General features: G+C 50.0%; 1 protein-coding gene across 3 annotated transcripts in view; it reads right to left on the bottom strand.

The window, feature by feature from the left end:
- The window catches only part of BCAS4 (breast carcinoma amplified sequence 4), an 84,858-nt gene that overhangs the window by 46,625 nt on the left and 21,158 nt on the right, over positions 1-17,075 (bottom strand). For all 3 annotated transcript variants that reach the window (XM_021920933.2, XM_021920932.2, XM_003904614.4), the window contains exons 2-3: positions 12,965-13,036; positions 411-512 (exon numbers count right to left, since the gene is read on the bottom strand). In XM_021920933.2, coding sequence (XP_021776625.1) covers positions 411-512; positions 12,965-13,036 — 174 coding nt within the window. The remainder of the gene's footprint in view (positions 1-410; positions 513-12,964; positions 13,037-17,075) is intronic.

Genomic DNA, 17,075 nt, shown 5'->3' with positions numbered 1-17,075 from the left:
TCACGGTAGCCACGACCTCCTGGGCTCAAGCCATCCTCCTACCTCAGCCTCCCAAGTAGCTGGGACTAGAGGCATGCACCCACCACACCTGACTAGTTCTGTATTTTTGGTAGAGATGGGGTTTCGCCATGTTGCTGGTCTCAAACTCCTGGGCTCAAGCGATCCTTCCACATTGGCTTCCCAAAATGTTGGGATTACAGGCACGAGCCACTGCACCTGGCCTGGAAACAAATTCTTACTTGTGGTTTTTTTTCAAAATATCACTTGAGTGCAGACCCCCCAACTGCCACCACCAACCCCCTGCATTGGGCATAATGCCTGCATGTTCAAGGCCAGATCGGCGTCTTCCAGGAAGAGGGAAAAGCCAGATCAGGTTCACAGCCTCAGAACCTTTGTTTGCCTAGACGCACCTCTAGCCGGTCCACTTTGGCGTAGATACCACGCATTTCTGTCAGTTTGGCCTTAAGGACTGGGATGTTTTCCTCCAGGATCTGTGACGTATCACTCCTGATCTGCAAGGAACAAAACAGCTCATCAGGCCCTTCTGCCCCATCACTGTGTCCTCCTGCCTGCCTCAGAGGTCGGCCAGGGCCTACGCAGACCCCACCGATGGCTGAGGTGCCAGGGGGCATCCTGCACCAGACAGGCCCAAGAACAACCCAGAGCCCCAGGGGAGGACCAACCTCATCGCCTCTGCGGACTCAGACCTACCCAGGTATTATTTACTGAACCACAAATTAATCACTTCCCCGCCAACCACCCAGCAACACCAGTCCCAAACTAAATACTGAACTGGAGCAAATGGAAAGAATCAGAATCTCTTCTCTAAACCAAAGTCAAAGTCAGTCCAGTTTTCATTGCACTGGAATATTAACAAGTTGATCATTACGATTAATATTCATTAATAATGTTAATGAACACCACAACTCTCGTGTATCAGATGCTTCCGACACGCAGGCTTGTCCTAAGTACTTCCTTGCACCATCTCCTTGAGTTATCATTTTCTTCTGCTTGCAAGGGTTCCAGAAGTGAACTGTGTGAAGCCACATATCTTTCCCTTGATCACTGAAATCAGACGCCGATGGTTCCTTTTTCCTTCAGAACCCAAGGACCAAGCCTAACTCTTCTGTGTGTGTGAGAGAGAATGAGAGATTCCATTTTCATGTTATCACATCCTCGCTGTGCAAAAAAAAGGCCATATATTCATGGCTCTCAAATTCTGGGGAGCGGCTGGCCGTGGTGGCTCACGCCTGTAATCCCAGAACTTTGGGAGGCTGAGGTAGGTGGATCACCTGAGGTCAGGAGTTCAAGACCAGCCTGGCCAACATGGTGAAACCCTGTCTCTACTAAAAATACAAAAATTAGCCAGGCATAGAGCACACACCTCTAATCTCAGCTACTCGGGAGGCTGAGGCAGGAGAATTGCTTGAACCCTGGAGGCAGAGGTTGCAGTGAGCCAAGATTGAGCCATTGCACTCCAGCCTGGGTGACGGAGCGAAACTCCATCTCAAAAAAGAAAAAAAAAAAAAATTCTGGGGAGCAACTGAATCTCCTTGGGGAAGCCTTTCAAACACTGATTCTGATTCCCAGCCTCTCCTAGTTTGAGAATCTGCATTTTCAGCCAACACTCTGAGGCAACGTTGGAATAGGAATCTGGGGACCACTGTTACAGAAACACCAGTGGGCACAGCAGGAGCTGGACTAAGGATTCAGGCTAGTGTTTAAATTTAGCTCTACCCACCATGAGCTCTGTGACCTTAGGCAACTCACTGCACCTCTCTGAGCCGTCCTTTGCTCACTGGGACAGTGGTGCGATGATGATGGTCCTTTCGCTGGGATGCTGAGGATGAGCTGTTTAGCACAGTGCTGGCGTGGAGTATGGAGGTGGCTTCTGACGTGCTCCCCGGGGTCTCACCCTCCTGGTATCCTCACGCTCAGGTAATCTCCTTCCCTAGATTTTGGGCTAGGCCTAGTGACTTTAGTTTGTTTGTTTGTTTTTTGAGACTGAGTCTGGCTCTGTTGCCCAGGCTGGAGTGAAGTGGTGCAATCTCAGCTCACTGTAACCTCTGCCTCCCAGGTTCAAGCGATTCTCCTGCCTCAGCCTCCTGAGTAGCTGGGACCACAGGTGCGCACCACCATGCCCGGGTAGTTTTTGTATTTTAGTAGAGACGGGGTTTCACCACGTTGGCCAGGTTGGTCTTGAACTTCTGACCTCAAGTGATCCACTTGCCTCGGTCTCCCAAAGAGCTGGGATTATAGGGGTGAGTCACCACTTCTGGCCCCAAATTTTTATTTAAAAAAATTTTTTTTGAAAACTGTAACTGTTTTTCCTCCTCTTTCTGCCTAAGTACATCAGATTTCTCGTGGTTATCATGAAAATCTGCTCCCACCACTGTTCAGACGACATTTCCCCCTTGCCCTGGGTTTCCTGCGACCTTCGCCCCATTGCTCTGTATGTCTAAAACCAAACTCCTCCACGCCTCTCCCCACGCCTAGCCCTCCTCTGGTCACAGCACCGCCATCTCTCTGGGCACCTAGCTCTAGGTGTCTAGTATCCTCAGGGATACTTGTTTTTCATGCCCTGATCCCACAAGGTCAAAGATAAGCCCTGAGAGGGTGGCATGTGGTATCAGGCTGCCCGGCCTAAGCCCCTGGCCCACTGTTCTCCACTATGACACGAGGCTGGTCCCCTATCCTCCCTGGGCCTCGGTTTCCTCATCTCATATTTTGAAAAAAAAAAAGATTTTGCAGGCTGGACACAGTGGCTTACACCTGTAATCCCAGCAGTCTGGGAGGCCAAGGCAGGCAGATCACCTGAGGTGAGGAGTTCAAGACAAGCCATAGCCAAAATGGAGAAACCCTGTCTCTACTAAAAATACAAAAGTTAGCTGGGTGTGATGGCGCGTGCCTGTAGTCCCAGCTACTCGGGAGGCTGAGGCAGGAGAATCGCTTGAACCTGGGAAATGGAGGTTGCAGTGAGCCAAGGTGGCGCCACTGCACTACAGCCTGGGCGACAGTGCAAGACCCTGTCTCTAAAACAAAAATTCAAGTGGGACTCCCATGAGAAATGGCTGATTCTAGGACTGAGCTGAGCCTGGAGCATCTTGTAGCCCAGAAAGCAAGAAAGTATTCCACAAAATAAAAGATGAGATGGGGCTTACCCAAGAGACACAGAAGCCAACCTGCAGGATGAAATGGCCAAAGCTGGGACAAACTGAGCAACAAAAAATTAACATCGCATTAGATCATAGCTCAAAGTACAAAGTAAATGTGCACAAGCCTACTGTGGGAAATGGCAAATTCCACTGGAGAAAGCCGCAGGCACCACCTTACGCAGGTTCACATCCACGATGCCACGTGGGCATCCGGTACCCTCTGATGGGATGTGATAAGACTCCTCCTGGCCGGGCGCGGTGGCTCAAGCCTGTAATCCCAGCACTTTGGGAGGCCGAGACGGGCGGATCACAAGGTCAGGAGATCGAGACCATCCTGGTTAACACGGTGAAACCCCGTCTCTACTAAAAAATACAAAAAACTAGCCGGGCGAGGTGGCAGGCGCCTGTAGTCCCAGCTACTCGGGAGGCTGAGCCAGGAGAATGGTGTAAACCCGGGAGGTGGAGCTTGCAGTGAGCTGAGATCTGGCCACTGCACTCCAGCCTGGGCGACAGAGCTAGACTCCGTCTCAAAAAAAAAAAAAAAAAAAAAAAAGACTCCTCCTCGTCTGTGGTGATCGTTCCACAAATTCCTATCTCCAATCTAACCACATGAAAAACGTCACAAACATCGAGAGACCTTCTGTGAAACACCTGACCAGCATGCCTCGAAACTGTATAAGTGATGAAAAGCGAGGTAAGACTGAAACTGTCACAGGCTGGCAAAGACTAAGGAGATGTGACAATCTCGTGCCATGTGGCACCTTAAACTGGATCCTGGAACAGAAAGAGGACACTCATGGGAAACTGGTGACATCGAAACAAACTGTGGAGTTCAGTGCATAGCAATATACCAATGCTGGTTTCTTCATTTTTTTTTTTTTTTTTTTGGGGGGGGTGTTTCTTTTTGTTTGTTTGTTTGTTTTATAGGGTCTTGCTTTGTCACTCAGGCTGGAGTGCAGTGGCGCAATCATGGCTTGTTGCAGCCTCGACCTCCTGGGCTCAAACAATTCTCCAGCCTCAGTCTCTTGAATAGCTGGGACTACAGCTGTCCACCACCATGCCCAGCTAATTTTTTATCTTTTGTAGAGACAGGGTTTCACTGTGTTGTCCAAGCTGGTCTTGAACACCTGGCCTCAAGCTATCCTCCTGCCTCAATCCAAAGTGTTGGGTTTGCAGGCGTCAGCCATTGTGCCTGGCCCCTTAGTACTGACAAATGTACCATGGTGATGTGAGATGTTAACAGTGGGGGTCAGGAACGCAAGACCAGCCTGGACAACATAGCGAGGCACCATCTCCGTTAAAAAATTAAAAATGTATTTTAAAAAATTTAGGGTTAATATGGCAACTCACTGAACAATCTTTGCAACTTTTCTGTAAATATAAACTATTCAAAAATAAAAAATACATAAATGTAGTTTTAAAAAATCAAGTAATTAGCTCTGAATCTACAGCTTCTCTTAAGTCAGCAGCTTTGGCAATGATGAGCCTGAGTCTCCCCAGGCAGCAAAGGCCGAGGCTGCTCCCTCCAGATGGGCCTGAGTGCTGGGGTTTCCACAGTCATCACCCCTCCCCATTGTCTCACCCCAGCTCCACGCTCTGCCTGGCTCCAGCATTTGTTACCAGTGACAGGGAAAAGTCCTCAGTCTCCTCCCTTTCTTCCCCAAGGCCGGATTTCTAGAGAGAAGCTCATTCCTCAACAAGGCTAAACTTGGAGAAAATCACCCTGATGTAGCAAAGAGCAGATAATTAATTCCAGGGCAAGGTCAGAACACGGGGGAGCAAACCTGAATCGTATCTTTCTGTTAATTTCTAAAGAAACAAACTGGGGGAGGGGTGAGAATGAGCTTGGGGATATGGGCTGGGACTGGCAACCTCCAGGAGACAAAGGGGCAGACAGGAGATTCAGGGACCACCCTCGCCCCCTAAATCCGAAAGAACTGGGAACAGTTTTTTTTTTCCTTATTTTTATTTTTATTTATTTTCCTTTTTTTTTGAGACGCCCAGGCTGGAGTGCAGTGGCGCCATCTCTGCTCACTGCAACCTCTGCACCCAGATTCAAGTGATTCTCCTGCCTCAGCCTCCCGAGTAGCTGGGATTACAGGCACCTGCCGCCACGCCTGGCTAATTTTTGTATTTTAGTAGAGACAGGGTTTCACCATGTTGGCCAGACTGGTCTTGAACTCCTAACCTCAAGTGATCCACCCACTTTTGCTTCCCAAAGTGCTGGAATTACAGGCGTGAGCCATGGCGCCCGGCCTCTTATTTTATTTTTAGAGAAATCCCTTCTCTGATGCAGCTTCTCCAATGGCTGAAACCGAAGGCAACAGGGAACTGTTTATACCTGCCCAGAGGTTTACCCAGAGGTAGTTACTCAGAATGAGGGGCCACGGAGGGCAATCCCAGGGGCTGAAAGACCCCAACCCTTACTCTTGGTTCCACCCTGGGCTGGGAACCATAAAAGAAACTTTAGGGCCAGGTGCAGGGGCTCACACCTGTAATCCCAATTCTTTGGGAGGCTGAGGTGAGAGGATCCCTTGAGGCCAGGAGTTCAAGACCAGTCTGGGCAACATAGTGAGGCACCATCTCTATTTAAAAAATTAAACATTTATTAAAGGAAAAGACAGAACTGTAGGGTTAACGTAGGTCCAGTCTAGAGGGGCATGATACCAACAGAGCACACTCCATGACCTCTGACTGTGTGCTGGGAACAGGCCCCGGGAGGCAAGAAATATTTCTTCTTCAACTTTATTTTATGGGAGATAAAACTGAGGCTCAGAGAAACTAAATGAGCTGGCCCAAGGTCACAAAGCCAGAAAGTGGGAGAGGGAGGATTCCAATCCAGATGGGCCTGAGGCCACCCTTCCTAATACCAGAGGTCTACAGATGTCATTCCATCGGGCCAAGGCAGTGTCAGCCCAATCATGCCTAAAAAAAGTAAAACCAAACCAGATGCCAAGATGTCAAAGTCAGGATATTTCCCTTAGAAACCCAGATCTCTGGCTTCTTGTGAAAAATCAGAAGACCTGGCCACACTGAGCCCATGTTCCACATGGCAACAATCAGCTGGAGCTGAGTGACAGCTGCCACTTTTGTTAACCCCAGTCCCCTTCACTCCCTACAGTCTCCCCAACATGGAATCCATGGCTACCTAGAGGAGCACTTTCTTCTTATGGAAGAGTCAAAAGAAAAGTGGCACATTTTCCACCTCCAACTCACTTCTCATCACATTACAGGTGTTTACATTTGCGCACCTTGGGGTACGCTCTGAGAAGAGCAAAGAGATTTCAGTGAAGAAGCCTCCATGCTCTGGAGCCTCTGCCAGGACAAACACCCAACCAGGTAGGCTAGCCTGGGGGTCCCGGACCCTTCCCCCAACTCTCCTCCCACCTCTCCAGAGCTGGTCTCCAGAGCCCAGAAGTCTGGGCAGCAGGTGCTGAGGTCATCACAGAGCGAAGTCATCTGTCCAGAATGATTCAGGGCCCCTAGGAAGGAGAGCCAAACGCACTGGACCCGAGAACGCGCACCCACGCCAAATGCAACTGCTGGGCCAAGGCCAACAGGAAATGTTCTCCATTTATGTGAGCGAAGTAAGAGTCTGCTCCTTGGCAGAAGGTGGGCCCAAGGCCACTGGAGTTTCAGAGGGACCGGACAAGCTACCCAAACCCCACAGGGCACTGAGCTGAAAGGCTTTACAAATCCAGCCTTACTCTGAATAACTTCCTCAGCGTCATGCCCCTCTGCTGCTTTGGTAATAACGATGATGGCATTAGTAGCTACCATTTATTAGTCATTTAATAAATAGCAGGTACTGTGCTCAGCAATGATCTTTAACTGGGTGTAAGTGACACAAAGGAAAGGGCACAGCTTATAAGTGGAACAGCTTGAGGAATCCACACATATGTTTACATCTGTGTAACCACCACCCAGACTAAAATATAGAATATTTCCTCACCCCGTAAGGCCTCCTGCAGGCCATGACTACCCTCCCCAGACCAACCACTACCGGACTTAGACCACCCATAGATGAGTTCTGCCTATTGCTGAACTTCAGACTAGTGGAATCACACGGAATGTATTCTTGTGTTAAGCTTTTCTTTTTAAATTTATTATGATGATTTAAAAATAAAGATGGGGTTTCCCTATGTTGCCCAGGCTGGTCTCAAACTCCTGAGCTCAAGCAGCCCTTCCAGTCTGTCCTCCCAGAGAGCTGGAATTACAGGTGTGAGCCATCATGCCTGGCCATGACTTCTTTTGCTCCATATCACATGTGTGAGATCATCTCTGTTGCTGTGTATAGCAGTCAATTCTTTTTCATTGCTGTGTAGTATTCCAATATATGCATAAACAACAGTTGCTTTACTCATTCTACTGCAGATGGACATTTGGGTTGTTTACAGTTTGGAGTATCATGAATAAGGCTTCTTTTTTTGGGGGGGGGGATGGAGTCTCACTCTGTCACCTAGGCTGGAGTGCAGTGGCGCGATCTCAGCTCATTGCAACTTCCGCCTCCCGGGTTCAAGTGATTCTCCTGCCTCAGCTTCCCGAGTAGCTGGGACTACGGGTGCATGCCACTGCACCCGATTAATTTTTATATTTTTAGTAGAGATGGGGTTTCGCCATGTTGGCCAGGCTAGTCTTGAACTCCTGACCTCAGGAGATCCACCTGCCTCAGCCTCCCAAAGTGCTGGGATTACAGGCGTGAGCTACCACGCCCGGTGAATAAGGCTTCTATGAACATTTGTGTGTGAATCTTTGTGTGGTTTGGGCACTTGTTTTCATTCCTTATTGGTAATGACAAGGGCTAGAATTGCTGGGATGTAGGTTAAGCACATGTTCATCTTTGTAAGAGGCTGGGTGCAGTGGCTCACGCCTGTAATCCCAGCACTTTGGGAGGCTGAGGTGGGCGGATCACTTGAGGTCAGGAGTTCGAGATCAGCCTGGCCAACATGGTGAAACCCCATCTCTACTAAAAATACAAAAATTAGCCAGGCGTGGTGGTGGGCACCTGTAATTCCAGCTACTCAGGCACAAGAATCGCTTGAACCAGGAGGCGGAGGTTGCAATGAGCTGAGATAGCGCCACTGCACTACAGCCTGGGTAACAGAGTAAGACTGTGTCTCCAAAAAAACAAAACAAAACAAAAAAACCTGTAAGAAACTGCCAGGCTGTTTTCCAAAGTGGCTGTGGGTTTTTTTGCATTTCTACCAGCAATGTATCAGAGCTTCGTTGCTCTACATCCTTGCCAACACTTGGTATTTTGGTGGTTTTTAAGATCTAGCCATTCTAGTGGGTGTAAAGCACACATCTCTGCCTCATCTATCCCTTACAGTAACTCTTTGGAGATGGAAACTATTTGTAGTGGATTAAGGATGGCCACAAACTCCTTAATTCCTTCCATGAAGGGGTAGAATCCAGGTTCTCTCCCCTGATTCTGGCTGTGCTGTGTAACTGCTTTGACCAATAAACTACAACAGAAGTGACACTGTGTCACTTTTCACACTCAGGCCTCAAGACATGTGGCAGCTTCCCTCCTGCCCACTGGACTGCTTGCTCTGGGGAGGTCAAACAGCCATGCTATGAGGAAGCCCACGCCAGCCACATGGAGAGCGTGCACGAGGCAAGTTACACCAACCAGCCCCAGCCAGCCCAGCCCAGGTATCAGACAAGTGATGAAGGAGCCAGCTTCGACTCAAATGAGCTGAGTCCTCTGTGCCCTGCTCCAACCCACAGAATAAATGGGTGGTTGTTCTACATCACGAAATTTTCGGGTAGTTTGACACAGCAACAGACAATCAGAACCATTATCTTCATTTTATGGAGGAAAAAATAAAGGTTCAGAGAGGTAATGTGACGTGTCCATGGCCCCACAGTGGGAGGAATCAGAACGTGAAGTGCCAACAATTGGCATTATATCAAATGTCAAAAGAGGTCCCAGAACAAAGGGGTGAATTTCAGTGACAGGGAGTGATCAGGACAGGCTAGTGGAAGAACTAATAGAGCAGACAGGAAGCTGGACTTTGATTTTTTTTTTTTTTTTGAGACGGAGTCTCGCTCTGTCGCCCGGGCTGGAGTACAGTGGCCGGATCTCAGCTCACTGCAAGCTCCGCCTCCCGGGTTTACGCCATTCTCCTGCCTCAGCCTCCCAAGTAACTGGGACTACAGGCGCCCGCCATCTCGCCCGGCTAGTTTTTTGTATGTTTTAGTAGAGACGGGGTTTCACCGTGTTCGCCAGGATGGTCTCGATCTTCTGACCTCGTGATCCACCCGTCTCGGCCTCCCAAAGTGCTGGGATTACAGGCTTGAGCCACCGCGCCCGGACTTTGATTTCTAACAGCCCAATTTTATCAGAAAGGAAGTGGCTTCTCTCTAAACCGTGCAGCCCAGGGCCTGCCTTCTCTCGGACGTGTAAATTGATCAAACAGTGTTTCTGAAGACCGAGGCAGGGACCTGGGGGGACAGTGGTCCATGGTGTGACATCACCTGCCCCTAGAGGACCCTACTCGCCCCTAGAGGACCCTACTCATCCCTAGCTTGGATTTCAAAGCAGCTCTTAAAGAGAAAAAGAGGCCCCAAGCTAGGGCTGATCACTGGACACCTCTCTCTGCAGTCAGGTGGTCCCACAGCACACAGCAAACATACCAGGTAAGCCAAGCGTGAACCTCTAGGGGCCAAGAGGATTTCTAGAATATAAATGGCATCGGCACAGAGTGCCCATGCAGGGGCTGTAAGCTCAAACACCCCCAGGGGTCCCAAAAGCGTCACATATTTGCAGAACTGGCTGGGCACATCCTGTCAACACAGACACATGGGAAGAGACTGCTTCCAAACGGATGCATATTCTCTTCCATTTCTTGGAACACGGGATCCTCTTGGTCTGGCTTTATTTTCCCACTTTCAGTAGGGTCAAAAGAACACAGAAACATCATCTATCAAAAATACACAAGCACGTGGCGGCTGTGGAGTCAGGAAGGCTCCCCGGGAGCAGCCGGCACTGCAGCAAGCTGGAAAGCACATTCGCTGCCCACAGCAGGCGGTCGCTTGCTTGCCACGTGACATGGTGGCCGACGCTTGCTAGGTAGGAATGAGTACCCCAGGAGGGCCAGATCTTTGCTTTTCTGAGAGAAGCCAGAACTCCAGATTTTTCACATGAAATTCTAAAAATGTCACAAGCTAATGCCTTTTTCCCCCCGCCCCAGAAACATCAAATTATCTGCAGGCAGGATTGGAGCTGTGGGTCATCTGTGTGTGGCCGCAGGATTAAATCTTTCCATGAAGCATCTCCAGGCTTCGAGTGAGGAGGACCTGCCCGATGCTGCCTGCAATCTTGAGTCTCCTGGCAACACAGACACACACTTCCCACCACAGGAAGCTGCGATGGTTTTTCAGGGCTGGGCCACATGGGTCTCTCTCCACCTGTCCACACGGACTCCTGCCCCCAGCCCTCTTTAGGCTGATGCTGGGTCTCCTTGCACAGAGTGCCCACATGGATGACGGGATGGGATTTGAGAACAAAGGTATCCCTGGAGCATCCATCCACACCATCCTCCCAACCTGCCTTCTCTGCCCGCAGCCACGATCCTCCACCCGGTGCCCAGCCACACCACATGCCTGGCCTCCCCACCTTTGCACAGGCTGGTCCCTCTGCCTGAATGCCCTCCTTCCCAATCTGTTGAATTCTTTGTTTCTCCTTCCAGTCCCAGATTCATTACCACCTGTTCTACAAAGCCTTCCCAACTTCCTAGGCAGGACTTAACACCCTGGCTCTGGAATCCCTTCACACCTTGACCTTACCTTCACGACAGCACTGTAGCATAGGATGGCACCAACTGGTACCCAAATCAGCCTCCCCACATACACTGGGGCTTGGTGGGGATGGAGATGGACTGAACTGTCTCTGCCTACTCAAGCTTATCACGGAGCCCATTCCTGAGAAAGTGCCCAATACAGCCAGGCGTGGTGGCTCACGCCTATAATCAATCCCAGCACTTTGGGAGGCTGAGGCGGGAGGATCGCTTGAGGCTAGGAGTTCGAGACCAGCCTGATCAACATGGTAAAACCCCATCTCTACTAAAAAATACAAAAATTAGCCGGGCATGGTGGCGCATGTTTGTAATCCCAGCTACTCAGGAGGCTGAGGCAGGAGAATCACTTGAACCCGGGAGGCAGAGGTTGCAGTGAGCTGAGATCGCATCATTGCACTCCAGCCTGGGGGACAGAGCGAGACTCTGTCTCGAAAGGAAGGAAGGAAGAAAGGAAAGGAGGGAGGGAGGGAGGGAGGGAAAGACAGACAGAAAGAGAGAGAGAGAGAGAGAGAGAGAGAGAGCGAGCCTACCTAATGCATGGTGGTAGAAGAAAGGACAATCCAGGCTATTAAAAGCCTGTCTTGTTACTTGGCTCCCACCTGGACCCACATCTGAACATAAAACTTGACTCAAGAGAAGAAACCACATAGTTCCTCTTGGGATTTCTGCTGTGACCCTAGAAGTTGGGCTGAGGTCTGCTGAATATATAGGGATGACTCAGTGCCTGCTGTCTAGGGTGGCTTTGTGCCGGGCACAAAGGAAGGTGTTCAATGAACACCTGGGGCTGCTGTTACTGTTACTCCCTTGGGTTCTCACAAACACTCTCAGGGTCCGGACACAGTGCTTCTCAGGGACACAAACGCATACCACTGGGCCCGGGTGGGCAGGCTTCCTCCATTCTGGGGAGACACAGGGCCTGGTCACAACATGGAGCACTTTGGGCCTCCAGGCAGACACCTCAAGCCCAGGTTACTGGTTTGCCTCTAACAAGCTTGGGAGCTTCTAGAAAATTCTATCAATGCTCCTGGGGGCTCCTCACCTGGCTGGTAGCAATCCTGGGAACACTGGGATCTAGAAACAATTTTTCTTTTCTTTTCTCTTTCTCTCTTTTTTTTTATTTTTGAGACACAATCTTGATCTATCACCCAGGCTAGAGTGCAGTGGTGCAATCTCAGCTCACTGCAACCTCCATCTTTTGGGTTCAAGCGATTCTCCTGCCTCAGCCTCCTGAGTAGCTGAGATTACAGGTGCCTGCAACCACACCAGCTAATTTTTGTATTTTTGGTAGAGCCAGGGTTTCACCATGTTGGTCAGGCTGGTCTTGAACTCCTGACCTCAGGTGATCTGCCCGCCTCGGCCTCCCAAAGTGCTGGGATTACAGGTGTGAGCCACTGCACCCAGCCTCTACAGGCAATTTCTAGAGACTCTGGCTTGGGAGGCCTTGTCTTCTGGGCCATTGTCTTCCATCTTCCGCCTCAATCAGGCTGGGAGATTTGGGCCAACCAGGCAGAGTAGGAGGTAAAAGCAGAGAGAACAGAAAGATTCAGGAAGGAACTCAATGCCCAACTCCACCGCGGGCTGTGGCCCGGGCAAGAGGCTCCTCCTAGGCCTCACAGGCCTGAAGCCATTTCCTGGCTGTCTCCATGTTTGCACAGGGGACGGTGCAGAGCTGAGGAAAGTTAAATATAGTCTAGTGTCCCCGCTGAACGGCTCCCTGCATCGGTGCCCGAGAGTGCCACCTTGTGGTCCACTCCTGGCTCCTCTGCGGAATAAAAACCATCTCGGGGGAAGGACGAGATCAAGATGGCCGCCTCAGGAAGCACTTGGGGTTGAGAGAGAGAGAGAGAGAGAAGGGAGTGTTTGCACGTGGTTTTCCTCTCAGCGCTGGCTGCTGCCCCATTCCTTCTGGTTGCTAACTCACCACCAAAATGGCTTCCCCAGAAAACTCCAGCAAGGGCCCAAAGTCTGGCCTGGGCCTAAATCCACGCCTCCCAGGAAGCCACTCACCAGGTCAGCCAGGCTGCAAAACTCTTCCAGCCTGAGGAGCATGCCCTCGATGGTCTCCTCCACCTCCTTCGCCTGAAAAAGAGACGACATCCTGGAGATTAGCAAGTGGTTTCCAGGGAGACAAACACCCTTCATTTTTTTTTTTTTTTTTTTAAAAGCAAACTAAGTCTTAGGATTATGTGCCCAGTTCCTGCTCGACCCCCTTCCACTGCCTCCTTTGAAAGAGCAATAAACGGGCAGCAATCCTGGCACCCATCACAGAGGACTGGTTAAAGCCACCACGGCCTCTCCATTCTACACAGCTTTCAAAAGAGACAAGATCAACAAATACAGGAAATAAGCTACCCTTACCCTCCACATTGTACAGATGAGGCTCAGAGAGATGGGGTAGCCTACCCAAGATCACAAGGTTAACAAACAGCGCGGGGCAAGAATCCTAATCCAGATGGAGTCCGCAGCCTCACAGCCTGCTCTAACAAACACAGTGGCCCCGGCGATACCCCAGAGAGGAAAAGCAAGCTGCAGACAGTGCCAGATACAAACCATACCAAAAAAATGTCTGAGGCGGGCGGATCACCTGAGGTCAGGAGTTTGAGACCAGCCTGACCAACATGGTGAAACGCCATCTCTACTAAAAATACAAAAATTAGCCAGGCATGGTGGTATGTGCCCATAGTCACAGGCTGAGGCTGGAGAATCACTTGAACCTGGGAGGCAGAGGCTGCAGTGAGCCGAGATCCCACCACTGCACTCCAGCCTGGGCAACAGAGCGAGACTCCATCTCAAAAAAAAAAAAAGTACCTGTCTCCACAGAGAAAGGCCTGGAATGATATGTGCCAAACTGCTAATAGTTAAGAGATGTGCTTATACTAAAACAATTATTTGTTGTTTATCTGAAATTCACATTCAACTGGGTGTCCCATAGTTTCTTTGGAAACCCTATTAATAGGGCTTACTTAGCCCTGGGCAGGAGGAGTTGGGAAAGGGACTCTGACAAGGGAAACTTGAATTTTTTATGTTATGTAAAGGGTCCGTGGCCAGGAGCAGTGGCTCATGCCTGTAGTCCCAACATTTTGGGAGGCCGAGGCAGGAAGATCACTGAAGTCCAGGAATTCGAGACCAGTCTGGGCAACATGGTGAGGCTCCGTCCCTTTAAAAAAAAAAAAAAAAAAATTTGGCCGGGTGCAGTGGCTCACACCTGTAATCCCAGTACTTTGGGAGGCTGAGGCGGATGGATCACGAGGTCAGGAGATCGAGACCATCCTAGCCAACATGGTAAAACCCCGTCTCTACTAAAAATATGAAAATTAGCCAAGTGTGGTGCACCCCTGTAGTCCCAGCTACCCAGGAGGCTGAGGCTGCAGTGAGCAGTGATCGTACCACTGCACTCCAGGCTGGGCGACAGAGTGAGAACTTGTCTTTAAAAAAAAGAGAAGAAGAAAAAACACCCAGTCATCAGGCCGGACATTAAAATACATGAGTGAAGCAGGCCATCGGGCTTGTGGTGATCTCAGAGGTGCTCATCCAGTCCTCCAGCTGCTGGCCACTAGCCGCCATCAGGAAACGCAGGCCCAGAGCTACCAGATCTTCCATTTTCTAAGAGAAGCCAGAAATCCTAATTTGATAGGAAATGCCCCAATGTTTAAACATGGGAACACATTAAAAAAAAACCCTTTAATGCTCCATAAATGAAGCCAATCACAAACGTGCAAAGGGTCTGCCAGTGTACAACTGCTTCATGCGCTTGTGTAAAAATTAGGGAAATAATTAGGGGTTTGGCCAGGTGTAGTGGCTCACGCCTGTAATCCCAACACTTTGGGAGGCCAAGGCAGGCCAAGCATCCGAGGCTAGGAGTTTGAGACCAGCCTGACCAACATGGCAAAACCCCATCTCTACTAAAAATACAAAACTTAACCGGATGCGATGGCATGCATCTGTAGTCCCAGCTACTCAGGAGGCTGAGGCAAGAGGACTACTTGAACCCGGAAGGAGGAGGTTGCAGTGAGCCGAGATCGTGCCACTGTACTCCAGCCTGGGTGACAGAGCAAGACCTGTCTTAAAAAAAAAAAAAAAAAATTAGGGTTTTTTTCCCCCCAAGTATCTACTACTTTTACGACTTCTAAAATACCAGTTTCTGTTGTTATTTTTGTAATGGCCAGCATGCAGGAAGAAAGTTCACCCAGCACATGATCTGCTTTCCCTACCAGGCCACACCGTCCTGCTCCAGGGAGGCGTGTTCAGGGTTTCTGGGCAGGCCTCGTCCCTGCCTCCTGCACCTGAAGGCTCCCTCACCACCCACTTGTCCCCAGAGAACTGTTTATATAGCACCAGTTCCTGCTGCTTCCAGCATGAGCCATCTCCACCACAACAAAATAAACGACTGCGCAAAAAAAACATCTTTCAGGCTGGAGTATAAATAGTACCAAGTTGCAATTTTAAACTCTGCAACCTTCATCTCACAGCTGGGACTATTTCTGTGCCTCAGTGCGGGAGAGGGGAGCGAAGACTCGGAAAAAGAAAGATCATCCCCTCACCCAACCCCCAAATTCAATTACAATGAGAAAATGTCATTATCGCACTAAGGGAGAAAGGATGGAGCCAAGAGGTCACTGTGGTGGGAGGAGAAGGTTGGTGGTTCTTTCTGATCCAGGGGAAAGAGAGGAGTGGGGCACAGCCGGTGATGGAGAGATCCTGGGGCTGCAGGTGCTCTTAACACAGACCTGGGTCCAGGCGCGCTTAAGAACACACAACCTGCATGGGAGGCCACGGAAGCCCACGCCCCAGCTGGATGGGATGCCTCCTTCCCAAGATGTGTCTGCAGCGCTGTGCTTGTAGGAAGCGCATCGCAACCCATCCTGGCCCGCTCAGGAAGGGCATGGCGTGGTCACGGCACTGCTGGGTTCACCTTACCCTCTGCCAGTCATGCAGCTGGAACCCAATGCCTTAACCTCTGCATTTCACTGCTGCTGGATCCCCTGTGACAGGAACCATCATGCCCGTTTGGCAGAATGCTCAGGAGGTTAACCTGACATCATAGATGTGGTTAACAGAGTGCTGACACACAATAGGTGCATGATAAGGGGTTGCTTTCCATAGCTCGATTTCTCTCTTTTTTGTATTTTAATTTTTGTAGAGACAGGGGTCTCACTATGTTGCCCAGGCTGGTCTCAAGCTCCTGGCCTCATGCAATCCTCCTGCCTCAGCCTCCCAAAATGCTGAGATTATAGGCATGAGCCACTGCACCCACCCCATCTCTTTTACCATAGAATAAAAACAAGGACTAGATACTGTATTTGAATTACTTCATATACTTCTCACAAGAACCCTATGCAGTAGGTGCTACTATTTCCCTCTTTTTATGGATTGAGAAACAGAGGATCAGAGAGGTTAAGTCCCTTGCTTAAGCTCACACAGCTAATAAATATTGAAGCCAGAATTTGACCCTGAGCACTCTAACTCCAGAGCTAGAATGTGTAATAAGATGTTCTTTGGGGCTGGGTACAGTGGCTCACGGCTGTAATCTCAACACTGGGAGGCTGAGGCCAGAGGATTGCTTGAGCCCAGGAGTTCCAGTCCAGCTTAGGCAACAGGGGGAAAGTTTGTCTCTCTAAAAATAAAAAGAAAACTAGCTGGGCATGGTGGTGCACACCTGTGTGGTCTCGGCTACTTGAGAGGCAGAGATGGGAGGGTCACTTGGGCCTAGGAGGTTGAGGCTACAGTGAGCTGTGATGCGTCACTGCACTCCTGGGTGACAGAGCGAGATCATCTCAAAACAAAAACAAGATGCTCTTGGGGGAGGTTAGAAATGTGTTCCCTTCATTGCTGCTTGTCAGCTATGGTCAGTCCTCCACCTCACTCCCTAGTACCTAGGGAGGTTCCCAAAAGCAGGAGGGAGCAAAGTGAGCATTTGCCGACTGTCTGGTCAGCAAAGGGAGAAACAAGCCCGACCAACCAACAGGAAGAAACATTCCCAACCAACAGGAAGGCGCTCAGGATAAGCCAGCCCACCATGCCCACAAATCATCCATGGGGCAATTTTCTCTCAAGATTATCCCCTAAGTGGCCTCAGAAATGAGAGTCCCGCAGGCTGCAGCTCACGTGCCTTTTTAAC

This window comes from Papio anubis, chromosome 16 (assembly GCF_008728515.1).
Source record: "Papio anubis isolate 15944 chromosome 16, Panubis1.0, whole genome shotgun sequence".
Lineage (NCBI taxonomy): Eukaryota > Metazoa > Chordata > Mammalia > Primates > Cercopithecidae > Papio > Papio anubis.
The sequence above is the reverse complement of the archived record's forward strand: the minus strand, read 5'-3'. Positions and strand labels throughout refer to the sequence as shown.